The sequence below is a fragment of the Lepus europaeus genome, chromosome 6, assembly GCF_033115175.1.
Source record: "Lepus europaeus isolate LE1 chromosome 6, mLepTim1.pri, whole genome shotgun sequence".
NCBI lineage: Eukaryota > Metazoa > Chordata > Mammalia > Lagomorpha > Leporidae > Lepus > Lepus europaeus.
Window position 1 is genome coordinate 17,475,305 of NC_084832.1, and position 13,941 is coordinate 17,489,245.

General features: G+C 40.2%; 1 protein-coding gene across 2 annotated transcripts in view; it reads left to right on the forward strand.

Moving 5' to 3' along the window:
- Nucleotides 1-13,941, forward strand: part of ABCC4 (ATP binding cassette subfamily C member 4 (PEL blood group)) — a 287,341-nt gene that overhangs the window by 216,577 nt on the left and 56,823 nt on the right. For both annotated transcript variants that reach the window (XM_062194025.1, XM_062194026.1), the window contains one exon: nucleotides 10,945-11,095. In XM_062194025.1, the coding sequence (XP_062050009.1) occupies nucleotides 10,945-11,095 (151 nt within the window). The remainder of the gene's footprint in view (nucleotides 1-10,944; nucleotides 11,096-13,941) is intronic.

Below are 13,941 nucleotides of genomic sequence, written 5' to 3' on the forward strand. Positions count from 1 at the left end.
TCAGATAGATAGATGGAGCGAGCATGTGAATTTTCCCATCTGTTTTCTAAATTTCCACAACAGCCAGGGCAGGGCCAGGCCAAAGAGAGCTGGGGACTCAATCTGGGTCTCCCACAGGAGGGGCAGGAATCCAGGTACCTGAGCCATCACCGCACCAGCAAGAAGTGGAATGAAAGCAGAGAAAGGGCTGGAACCAGGCAGGGATCCCAAAGGCATCTTCACTACTGTGTCACATGCCTGCCCTATCAATTCCTATTCTTAGGCTTATTATCTCTTTAGCTTACATTGTTTTAATTTGTCAGTTGTTCTCTGGGTTCCTAAGGTTGGATATTAGACCACTGATTTTCATTTTTCATTCTAACTTAGGCACTTAAGCTATACATTTCTCTTTAAACATTTTAGCTGTAGCCAGAGATTTGGATATGTTGTGTTTTCATTATCTTCAGTTCAGAATGTTTTTGAATTTGGCGTTGGCTATAATTTTATAGTAATAAGTTACTAAGGAGTGTATAAGTTTATTTCCAAAGATTTGAGGATTTTCTGAATAACTTAGTATTATTGATTCCTAATTAACCTGGTTATAGATGTTGGGTATAATGTTCTAAAATGGCAAGTGATGTTGGTTTATAGTATTCAAATAGTCAACAATTTTACTGAATTTCTGTTACTATTCTGTCAGTTACTGAGATAGAGGTGTTAATATCTCCTGACTGTGGCTATCAATTTATGTTTTCTCTTTAGCTATGCAATAATTCGTGTTATCTACTTTGGTGATCTTTTATGAGTTGCATAAATATTTAAGATTGCTGTCTTCTCAGTGAATCAGCCTCACATCAATATGAAATGTCTTTCTATTGCTGATAACAATCTGTAGTTCAGTCTTCTTTGACATTAATATAACCTTCTAACTTCTTTATACTTAGTCTTACATGGTATATTTTTTCTTATCTATTTTTTCCCCTGTCGATCTTTTGTATTTTTTGTATTTTAGTGTTTTTTTAGAAGCATCATCTAATTGAGTTGAGTGGCTTATCCCATCCAGAAGGCTCTGCCATCTCCAAAGAGTGTTTATTAGCCCATCAGCATTTATTATAATTGTTGAGATGGTTGAGTTTAAGTCTACCATCTTAGTATTTGTCTTCTGTTTATTCTGTATGTTCTTTTTTACTCTGTTCTTTCTTTCCTTCCTTTGAATGAATAGAATACAGTTGGCCTTTCTTATCTGGGGATCTGTAAACTGTGTGTTCAAACGGTTGCAGATTGAAAATTTGGGGGAAAGATTGCGTTGATCATGTATGGACAGTTGTATCCTGCTCTTGTCCTCTAAGGAACACAATATAACATCAATCGCCACATTGTATCAGGTGTTCTTAGTAATCTAGAAATGATTAAAGTATAAGGGAGGGAGTAGTAGGTTATATGCAAAGACTGGGCCATTTTATCTGAGGTCCTGGAGCAGATGTGGATTTTGGCAAATGTGAGGGGTTCTGGAACCAGTTATCCTAAGGGACAACATTATATTGTTATTGCATTTTATCTCCTCTTCTGCATTTTCGATTTGTTTATGTTTTTGTTTTTAGTGATTACTCGAGGGTTTACGACATTCATTTTAACCTTTATCACATTCCACTTTCAAACAATAACTTACCAGATTCACAAATAATAAAAGTGTCTTACCACTGTATAATTCATTTCTCCTGACTTTGGGCTCCAGTTGTCAAATTGTTTACTTCTACATTGCTATAAAATAGCAATGTTCATATGTTGGTATAGATTTAGCTTTAAGGAAGCGGTAGTCTTTTAATGAAAAATATATACATATGAACGCATGTATGTACATACCCATTATCATGTATCATATTTATCCTTTCCAGTGTTCTTTACTTCTTTTTGATGTCTGGGCCTCCATCTGATATAATTTCCCTTCAGCATGACAAACTTTTCAGGCTGGTCTGCTGGAAGCAACTTCTCTTAATGTTTTCTCGTCTGAACATGTCTTTATTTTGCCTTCATTTTGTCTCTGCCTCTGGTTGTTTGACTCGATGCGTCTAATAGCCTCCTTCAGATTTAACAGCTTCTTCAATATATGGGTTGATGTCTCTCTTTAACTTTGAGAAATTGTCTATCTCTTCATACACAGAGGTCTTCAACTTAAAATGGGCTATGCCCTAACAAACCCATTCTCATTGGAAAGTATTGTTAAGTCAAAAATGCGTTCAGTACACCTACCCTGCCAAACATGACGACAACACAGCAGACTACAGAATTGGTTGCTGCCCCTCATGACTGCATGGCATTCGGGGAGCTGCAGCTCGGTGCCACTCTCAGCATAGCAGGAGTGTCTGCCACCTATTGCTAGTCTGGGAAAAGAGAAAAAAATCCTTGTACGGTTCCTACTGAATGCACATTGATTTTTCTACTATCATAAAGTTGGAAAAGTCTTAAGTTGAGCCATCATAAGTTGGGAATCATCTTCATTTTTTTTTTCATTTCTTCCTCTTTTTCTCTCAAGTATAGAATTCAAAAATCATAGGAATATACCACTGAACCAGCACCATGTATTGAAAAGTATTTTTCTCAGTGTCACCTTGGTCACAGAACAAACAGCTAGAGATGTGAGGGTATATTTGTGTGCTTTTTTTTTTTTTTTTTTAAAGATTTTGTTTATTTGAAAGGCAGAATTACAGAGAGATAGAGGGAGAGATCTTCAATCCTCTAGTTCACTCTTCAAATGGCCACAATGGCCAGAGCTGGGCCAATCTGAAGCCGGGATCCAGGAGCTTCCTCTGGGTCTCTCAGTGCAGGGGCCTAAGGACTTGGGCCATCTTCCTCAGCTTTCCCTGGTACACGGACAGTGCACTGGATTGGAAGTGGAGCAGTGGGGATTCGAACTTCTGCCCACATGGGATGCTGGCACCACAGGCAGGGGCTTTACCCACTGTGCCGTTGCACCAGCCCAGTATTTGTGGGCTTTCTTCTGATCCTATGAACTTTTTGTTTCTTTGTAATTCAATATTATTATAGCCCCCTATTTGTCTTAATATCTGGTAGTGTAATTCCTTCATCCTTATTCTTTGTCAAGACTGTCTTGGCTCTTCTATTTTGATTGTCAAATTCCATACACACAAAAAAACTTATAGAGATTTATGTTCATTATATTGAGCCCATCAATACCTTTAGAAATAGTAAACAGTATTGAGGCTTGTGAAATATTAATATGCAACATCTTTTAATTTTAAAGGTCTTCAAATCTTTTCAATAAAATTTATCATTTTCCATATAAAAAGCTTGGCATACCTTTCATTGGGTTTATTCTAGGCATTTGATATTTCTTAATGCTATTGTAGATGGAACATTTTTTAAAAATTCACTTTCTAATAGTTTATTGTGAATATATAGAAAGAGTTGAATTTTTATATACCTCATATGGTATCCCTATTAAATTTTTTATTCTAATAATTAAGATCTCTTTGGTTGTCAGGGATATATAAATCTGTTAACTATGAATAATAACTTTGGTTTTTTTTCCATTCCATTCCTTATACCTTTATTTTTTTTTTCTTTATTTCACCAATTAAGTTCTTTTAATAGAAGTAGCAAATCTGGTTCTCACCTATGCTCAGAGAGAAAATTTTTCATGCATAAACATGAAATAAGATGTTTACTATATTTTTTATAGTTGCCCTGTATCAGAATAGGAAATACCTCTCTATTCCTAGCTTTTTAAGCAGTCATTTAAAAATCACTACTGATCATTGAATTTTATCAAATACTTTTTCTGCAAACTATTGAGATGATCATGTGGTTTTTCTCCTTTATTCTGTTACTGGGATAAATAGCACTGATTGGTTTTCAAATCTTAAAGCAACATTGTTTACCTGTAATAATCATAGGCTGATTATTAAGTATTTTTATGTGGTTAGGTTCAGTTTATTGGCATATTGTTTATTATTCTTGAAATGTTTTGGTTTATAATTTTCTCTGTTTTTTGGATTACAACACTTCTGATTCAAATCCTTTAAGAAATATCTGGTAAAATATTTTAGTAAAGTCTACCAGTGAAGCTTTCTGGTATTAAATTTTTTTCCTGTGAGAAATGTTTAAAACATAAACTCAGACCCACAAATCAACTTAGAATTATTCAAGTTTCTTACATTGGTATTTGTTATTTTTCCAAGAGAGTTTCTGTTTACATCAAGCATTTTGGCTTTATTGACACAATATTTGTGATCTCCTCTTTTCATGCCTGCAGTACCTCCTAAGTTAGCCCTTGTAATTCATATTGATGGTAATTTCTCTTTTTGTCTTTACCAGTCTGGATAGAAGTTTATTAACTTCATTAATGTTTTCAAAGAATGAAGCTTTGGGTTGGTTGATTTTTTTTCTTTGAAAGTTAGTTTTCTGTTTCATTAGTGTCTTTGTTGTGTGCCCTTTTTTCTTATACTTTAATACACAGCTCTTTTTCTGTTTTCTTAAGGTAGTTTTTAGACTCTTCACTTTTAGACTTTATCTCTTAAGTAAGTTTAAAGCTATAAATTTGCCTCTAAATGTAGCTTTAGTTGCAACCTCAAATTTTAGTATTAGAGTTTCATTTTCTTCTATTTCAAAATACTTTGCAGTTTTATTGTAATTTCTTTGTGCTAAGTGTTGTCTAGAAGTGTACTGCTGAATTTCCAAACATTTAATGATTTTCTAATTACCTAAATATTGACTTATTATTTATGTTCACTTAGGTTAGAATACATTTTGTATAATTTCTGTCCCTTGATTGTTGATACCTGCTTTGTGATATACTACATGCACATGAAAAGAATGTATTCTGTAGTTATTGACTATGTGTAGTTGCTATTAAGTCATCATTCGGTCAAGATTGCTACTTTTTTCCTATCTTCTATATCTCAATTGATTTTTATCTCATTTTTTAGAGAAGTGGGTTAAATTTTCCCAACTATGGTTGTGGATTTGTCTGTTCTCTTAAGTAGTCAGATTTTTGTTTTATATATATATATATGCATATATATATATATATAAAGATTTATTATTTGAAAGAGTTAACATCAAGAGAGAAGGAGAGGCAGAGAAAGAGAGAGTTAGAGGTCTTCCATCTGTTTGTTCACTCCCAAGATGGTCGCAATGGCCAGAGCTGAGCGGATCCAAAGCCAGGAGCCAGGAGCTTCTTCCGGGTCTCCCATGTGGGTGCAGGGGCCCAAGGACTTGGGCCATCTTCTACTGCTTTCCCAGGCCATAGAAGAGAGCTGAATTGGAAGTGGAACAGCCAGGTCTCGAACTGGTGCCCATATGGGATGCTGGCACTGCAGGTGGTGGCTTAACATACTATGCCACAGCGCCAGCCCCTGTTTTGTATATTTTTGAGCCATATTTTAAGTTCATATAAATTTAAGTTTGTCTATATCTTCTGGGTATTATGAACTTTTATTCTATTTTAAAAAAAAAAAAAACCTTTATTTGAGTTAGAGAGAGAGAGAGAGAGATCTTCCATCAGCAGGTTCACTCCCCAGGTGGCCACAACAGCCAGGGCTGGACCAGATCTAACCCAGAAGCCCGGAGCTTCACTGGGGTCTCCTACATCCTTGGCAGGGGCCCAGACACGTGGGCCATCTTCCACTGCTTTCTCCAGACACCGTTAACAGGGAGCTGGATCAGAAGTGGGACAGCCAGAACCCCTACCTGTGCTCATACGGATGCCTCACAGCAGGCAATGGCTTTACTTGCTACCCCACAATGCTGGCCCCTGAACCTTTATTCTTAAAAAAAAAATTGCTTCTTATTTATGTTCATTTTATTTGAAAGTCAGAGAGAGGGGAAGAGAAAAACAGAGATTACCTATCCACTGGTCCCTTTCCAAAATGCCCCCAAAAGCTGGGGCTGGGCCAGGCCAAATATGGGAGCCACACTGCAGGAAGTCGGAATTGGGAGTGGAGCCAGGACTGGACCCCAGGCACGCCAGTACGGATGCTGGCATCCCACACACGTCCCGAACAGTGTCTTATCCTCTGACCCAAGCATCCCTTTATTCTTATGGAATGTTTTCCTTTTTCTCAAAGAATCCTTAAGTTAAAAGCTTGTTTATAGTGGTAGAGATATATATTCTGCTTGTCTCTTGGTTGGTGTTTTCATGAGGGAACTTTCTAGCCTTTTATTAACACTTTTTTATGTTCTTATTTCTAAGGAGTATATTTTAAAGATTACCTTTCCATGGACAGTAGCCTTGAATTTCATAAAAAGAATGCACACTTACAGGTAGACAGGAAGCTATCACTGAGAGAGGCTGAATGCAAAGGGAGGAAGGATGTACAATGTCCCTAATGCTTACTATTGTGCTAATAATAAATAATTTATAACCCGATACCAATCATTCTTTGTTCTTCGGTGGAGCTAGCTGTGACTCAGGACTGAGTGCTGACTGAAGGCTGAGACACCAGAGTGGGTGTGCATGTGAAAAACAGCCAAATGAGGGATGAAGGGTGCAAGTACTGTGTCCTGAGGAAAGGACAAGTTTAGGAAAGCTTAATGCTAGAGTTTGGGTGAGGTTAGAAAAACAGATGAGGTAGGAGAGACATCCAAGGCAGGTTCTATAAGAACCAAAGGTGACCTCTGAACTCCCTGGGAACGGCCAAGGTGCCATAACAGCACGTAACTTACACCTGCTGACTTGGTGCTGATCCCACTTAAATATATTAAATATAATGCAATTATTAATGAATGTATTAATGTGTGTTATTATCAACTTAATTAAGTTTAGGAACTTACATTTCAAGCCTTCCATATTTTCTCCCTTTGCTTCTATTCATCCTGTGATTAGAAGGGCAGTAAGTGTAATTCAATAGCAATTACATTTTTATTTCTTGACACTTTTAGAGGTTTGTATAGTCTGTTCAGAATTGTAGTACCTCCACAAAAATCCTGCATTAGCCAGCAGCATGATCTGTTATGATAGTCATTTCATTGACGGTTTTTTTTTTTTAATCATGTCAAATGTTTCCAGAATAAATAGGTTGAAGAATCTCTTCTTTACCTAAATCCGTAAACAGCTTACTGATCAAAAACTAGGTATGGTTTTCTTTTAAGTCAGAAGAAAATCTTACCATGCTTTCTTGTCAAGAAGTGAATCCTGCTTTGTTTATTGTGCTTAAGTCACACTCGTATCTTGTGCAAAATCAGTAATAGTTTAAGGCAATCTGGACGATTTGTACTTATCACAACTTGGAACAGAATTCTTAGAGTCTGACTGACAGCAGAATTAAAAGCTTTCCAGCTCCTTGGAGGTGTTAGCAATCTTAACGATCCTGATCTTATTTTTAATACTGTAAATAAATAATAAAAGTACTGTCTACTGATTAAGTGACCTTGCAATAAATACATATTTCACTTTGTGCCTAATGCAAGCATGAGAGAGTTCAAATAACAAATGCAGTGAGCCAAAAGTATGGGTGGCACATTGATTTGCATAAAATCAGAAGAATACGCTTTTACTGGTGTTTATAGAAAACATGTTCTTTGGCTCAAGCTTCACAAAGACTGGCAGGAACAGTGTTCCATGAAATTGAGTTTGATGTAAGTTGTGGGGGATACCTAAGAGGTACCACAGGATGCTCAGCAGTTTGGTAGTTCAGTGTTGAACAGGCAGACAGCTTCTCCTGTTTAAAATTCTGCTTGTGAAAAGAGTATGTTAGAATCTGAAACAGCAGTATACAATATTGATTCTCGTGAGAGTCTTCCTGGGAAAATTGCATGTTTTTACCACTTTTCAAATACAGATGATGAACATGTAAAATATCCAACCCTCATTTCATGTCGTGAGACTTTCTATCTTAGGTAAGATTAAGTTTTGCTCTTCTCCCTCTATCTGCCAAGTCATTTTGTTTTTCTGGGGTTGAAACTTTGCCTCCTTATGAAACTCTTAAAAAAAAAAAAACTTAAACAAAAGTTCTTAAATCAGCACGTGTCAGTGAGGGTGTTAGCGAGCATCGTGAGCCCTTGTTAATGACCAACTCTGCTGTGTGAACTCTGCTGCCGTTGCTGCCTAATTTTCTGGGAATCCATACTGGTCACCTCATGGGAGAGGCCAGATACAACCCCAGGAAACTCAAGAAACTAGAAATGCAGAGAAAGGGAAATATATAAAACAGGAGTGTACTTAGGTATTTTGTTTTCCAAATAAGAATCTTAGTATGTATGTGGATTACAATGTCATGCAGAGATTAAAAGAACAGGGTTGAATTCAGAGTGAATGACTGTCTTTGAACAAACCATTTAACCTCTCTTCGACTCAATTTTCTCCTTTATAAATGGTGCTGGTAATCCCTGCTATTTACGTTTGCTCTGAGAGCAAAGTTCAGTGATGTACACTTTGGACACGAGTCAAGTGTCATGGAGGGTGATCCGTCTTTGCTATTTTGGAGTGCGGGGCGAGTATACCTTCTTTGGTTTTCAACTTGATATAGAGAATTGTGTCATTTCTTCGGTATTATTGGGATGCTAACAGTAAAGCCATGTGTGCTAACAATAAAGCAATGTCATATTTTTTCTGATTTCTTTTACCAGGCAGTTTTTAAACGAAACAGTTAAGATGCTTTAGAAGCATAATTTTTTCCCTTCATTGCTTTTGCATACCTTGTTATCAGTTCATTCGGATGTCAGCATGGTTTGTCTGAAACAGCTGCTCACGAGACAACACCCTTTCTGAAGATGAGGTGCACCTTAGGCATCCCTTGCATAGATGGTAGTGCTGAGGGCCCTTTGCCTTAGTCATCCTGACAGCCAAATCAGGATGCTTGCTTGCACCTAGAAAGTTGACCTGGAATGGACTCCGTTTAATTTGTTGGATTCATTTACAGACAAAATCTAGTTTTTTGTGTCCCTTGATACTGACACACTGACTCATGCTACATTGAATGGGAGCTAGCAAGTTGCCTTCTCTTTTGAAATATTGAGTCCGGTGAGTGGAAATTTGGTTTGATTTTGTTGATCCAGAGTCCCACCGTCTTTTCCTTAGTGTCTCAGAAATTCTTAGCAATTTCAGACCAATAACTCCTCATTAAAAGAAGCAAGGCCTGACACAGAGAAAAGAGCTAGGGAATAAACCAAGAAGCATCTTTTATTTTTATTTACTTTTATCTTTTATTTTTATTTTTATTTTTTGACAGGCAGAGTGGACAGTGAGAGAGAGAGACAGAGAGAAAGGTCTTCCTTTGCCATTGGTTTACCCTCCAGTGGCCGCCGTGGCTGGTGCGCTGCGGCCGGCGCACCGCGCTGATCCGATGGCAGGAGCCAGGTGCTTCTCCTGGTCACCCATGGAATGCAGGGCCCAAGCACTTGGGCCATCCTCCACTGCACTCCTGGGCCATGGCAGAGAGCTGGCCTGAAAGAGGGGCAACCGGGACAGAATCCGGCGCCCCGACCAGGACTAGAACTCGGTGTGCTGGCGCCGGTAGGTGGAGGATTAGCCTGTTGAGCCACGGTGCCAGCCCAAGAAGCATCGTTTAAAATGTCGGGTTTCCTCCATACCTAAGGTTATTAATCTTTCGGAAGCCTGAAATTGAAGAAAAATGCAGAAAAAATAGAGATTGTAGACATGAGTTGTATTGGCCCTCTGTGTCAAAAGTGCATATACAAATAAGCCAGGTAGCTTTTCAACACAATTGGCAGAGAAACACCACAGTCTTTTTTGGCGTGTGTGATAATGTTGCCTCATTTAGGAAACAGCAGCATCTGCTCCAGTGTATCCTTGGTTGGTTCACTCCCCGAATAGCTGCAATGCCAGGGTGGGGCCCAGGCTGAAGCCAGGAGCCAGGAGCTTCTTCCAGGTCTCCCACATGGGTGCAGGGCCCCAAGCATGTGGGCCATCCTCCACTGCTTTCCCAGCCACATTAACGGGGAGCTGGATCAAAGCAGAGCCCCCTGAGACACAAACTGACATCCATATGGGATGCCAGCATTGCAGGCAGTAGCTCAACCCACTGTGCCTCACCACTCACCCCTAAATACTTGTTCCCATGGTAGAAAATCTAATAGACATCCTGTAGATATGATTTAATAAAGAAGTACCAGCCTTCTAGACATTGTAGGCCTATTTGTTATTGAAACTGTTCTCCATATTTTTAAAGAAATATTAAAAATTTTACCATGTTTCTCTTTTCTTTCATTGGGAACTCTGGAATTCCTTAAATAAGAGTGTTTAGCTGGAAAATGAAAGACAAATTATGAGGCCCACATGGGTCAAAAAAGTGATTGCTGGACAACAAATAGGACAGCTGTGTATGTTAGGGACAGGTCTAACTTATGTGAGCACAGTGGCTGATGATGTGGCCTCCCCAGCTAGGTGACTGATGCTGTGTAGATTTGATTTACTTTCCCTCCACCTGTGCCCTCGTGCCTCCATCTGTAAAAGCATAAAATAATAACGTGGTAGAGAGGTATTGTGAGTGCTAAATGCATATATAATTGATGGTGAGGTACACTATCAACATTCAGTCAATGGTAAGTGTGTATAGAAAACCAAGGAAGATGACTCTCTACTTCCAAAGGTAAAGATTTAGATTATTTCCTCCTCTTTGCACTTTGTCTTGCTGTGCAAAGCTAAGATTGCTGGATTCATCATCTGTGATACCTGCTTACCGCATTCCCTAGTAAATTCTACCAACTTGTGACAGATTGGCATTCACTAAATGGAGAAAACTAACATGCCTTCCCAAAGAACTAACGCCTAAGGTGTTCTTACAGCATTTTGCACATTGCAAGTATGTGATAAACACCATTAGGACCTCCTATACTTTCACTGTTTCTTTAGTTGGTGAAGCATCCCCTGCTGTTCCAACAAGGCCTGGATGGTAAGGAGTATGATCCCAACAAAACAGCCCATGGAAGTCTGTTGTGGAAGGAACTCTTGATGAGGAGGCCCTGTCTCTGTTTTTGCTGCTGCAGACGTTTCTACAAGTGGTTGGTGTGGTAGCTGTGGCGGCGGCCGTGATTCCCTGGATTTTGGTACCCTTGGTCCCCCTTGGCATCCTTTTCATTGTTCTTCGGCGATATTTCTTGGAAACGTCAAGAGATGTCAAACGCCTTGAGTCCACAAGTAAGTACCAGGTGGTATACGAAGCTGGCTAGCGCCTGTTCATGCCATGATGAAGGAGACTTCTGACACTCTGCCGCCTCCATCCTCCTGGAATTTCTAACTTCACTCCCATTGGGTCATTGCATGTCATAGCCACCATGAGTCAGTGTAGCCCTGAGGGCAGTTGGAGCTGGTGGCCTGCCAGGTGCAGCTTCACAGTTGAGCGTGAAGAAGGAATGGAGGACTGCACTAGCCAGCAGGCCACCTTTATAAAGACCAACGGTCTATATAGTTCACCGACCTGGAAGTTCAGATTCCAAGGTCAAGTGGCCCTGTTAGTTTGCCCTTTGCTGAGGACCTTGTGGCAGATCACAGTGGTGAGAGCGTGTAAGGAAAAGGAGCTCACCTGGTGAGACAGGAAACAGAGACACAAGGGTAAGACTGCCTTTTAGGACAACTTGATGTTGGAGGAACTCACTTTGTCACTCAAGAAGCATCACAGTCCCTTTCACGGACACACTCCTAATCGACCTAACACCATCCCACTATGTCTCCCTCTTTTTTTTTTTTTTTAACACAGAGAAAAATCTCCCATCCATTGGTTCACTCCCCAAATGCCCCCAACATCTGGGAATAGGCCAGACTCAAGCTGGGAGGTGGAAACGCAATACAGATTTCCCACATGGGTGGCAGGGACCCAACTGGAGCTGTCACTGCTGCCCACCAGGGTGCACATTCTAGGAACCTGGAGTCAGGAGCAGATCTGGGACTCAGACCCGTGTGTGTGTCTGTGGTAGAGTCTGAATCTCTACACCGAGGCCTGCCCCAGTCCCATCTCTCCCAAATACCGCCAACTTGGGGACCAAGCTCCTGACCTCTGGACACACAATATCCAAAAGCTTGCAAGGATACATGTGGGGTAATACACCACTGGAATGTGCGTGCCAGAGAGACAAGGGACCACTTCTGTCTTGCTCACGACACACTTCTTTAAACAGAGTAGGCACTCAAACATTTGTTCTTAGAAATAAAATGTTCCATCATGTGTTGGTACTAAAGTTAGAAGGAAAACAGAGAATTTTTCTTTCCCTAAATCCACTGGGAATGTCAAGGGAAGGAAAAGATTAAAGGAAGGCAAGGAGGTATCAGAAATACACTCAAATGTCAGAAGAAATATATTTGAAAACTGTATTACTTTTACATACTCAAAACATGGCTAATAGGTTGCAGTTGTCGAATCTTTGGGAACGATTGGCGTTGTTATTTTCAGTTTGGCTCTTCATTATCAACAGTATTTGATGCGACAGCGCACTGAGGCTTCTCTCCCCTGGCTGGTGTTATAAACAGACGCTGAGAATAATCCCCTTAGGATGGCGATCCGTTTAGAATGCATTTCATCTCCTCCTCCATTCAGCTTCCCCATTTTGGAATAATGGGGAACATGTTTTGTGATTAATCACTGTTTTCTGTGAGTCATCACAGAAGGTGAAATAATCTGGAGCTCATCTCGTGGTGAATGTACGAACTAACAGTGTTTCATTAATGAAACAGTAAGTAAGAAGTAGAGGAGATTGGTTGTGTTTTTTTAAAATACCATCCTCATAGCCAGAAAGGTGGAGAAGGAAGCTATTTGTTTCAGAAAAACCTCTACTGTGGACAGTTGCTGAAAACAAATGCCAACTCAGCCTCTGGACGCCAAGCCAATCAGAAAGACAGACTGGGAACCCTGCAGTCCTAAGCATCATTAGCTGGAAAAAAGTAATTTTGTCAGGACAGAGGAGTTTTTTGTTGTGGAATACATGTGTTTTTGTTTTTTTGGTTTTTTTTAAGATTTATTTGAAAGGCAGAGTGATAGAGAGAGAGACTGAGCGTTCCATTTGCTGGTTCACTCCCCAAATAGCCACAACTGCTGAGGCAAGGCCAGGCCAAAGCCAGGAGCCTGGAGCTCCATCCAGGTTTCCCACATGCACATTAGCAGGAAGCTGCATCAGAAGTGGAGCAACCAGGATTGGAACTGGCTCTCTGATATGGGATGCTGGTATCATAGGCAGCAGCCTAACCCATTGTGCCACAATGCCATCCCCAATATTAAACCCTTAAAAAGCATTTATCACAAGTGGCTGCATGAAGGAGAGCACGTGCCAGTTTTGTAACAGCTACAGCAAATGTTCAGTGATGCAGAGAACGAGCAACCCTACCCTGAGATCTTGTCTAGTTGTGTTTCCAGGGAAGGCGGAACAGTGTAGTCCCCCTCTGCTGTTAAGATTTGGAGAAAGCAGAACGTAAGGTGTAGCATTGCTGGGAGACCCTCCTTGTGCATTGTGTTGGTGCCAGCCAGTCTTCTCGTACACAATGAGGACTCGGATAGCTTGGGATTTAGGGCCTCACAGGATCTGGTATTGTTGCAAATGATGTTTTAGACATGATCAAGAAAGGGCACCACAAGGGTGCCCTTGCATCAACTGGGTAGTGACAGAAGAGGATCTAAGGCGTTTCTCAAGAAGCGACATGGAGTTTTCTCTCGTGGGGCTCAGGACATCAACCAGAAAGCTTGAAAAACTTTTGATCTAGAAACTTGGACAACTTAGTAATGGCCCCTGCAGAACACCTGAGTTTTCCTGCAGCCTGCCTGGCTGTGACAGTAAGTTGAATGTGCTGCCACCAGATAACCAGATACAGCAGCTGGGAAGTTACAAGTATTCCTCTTACTCACCTGGTGGCAGTGGGTCTGTGCCACAAATCACAGCCTCTCTGTTCTTCCTAAGTGGCACTTTGCAGTGGGTTTGTAGCCGTTGTGGAATCACTAGCTAAAAGATGCCTGATTGCTGTGGTAAGAAGGGAAGAAGTAAAGCTGCAAGGTTATTTTC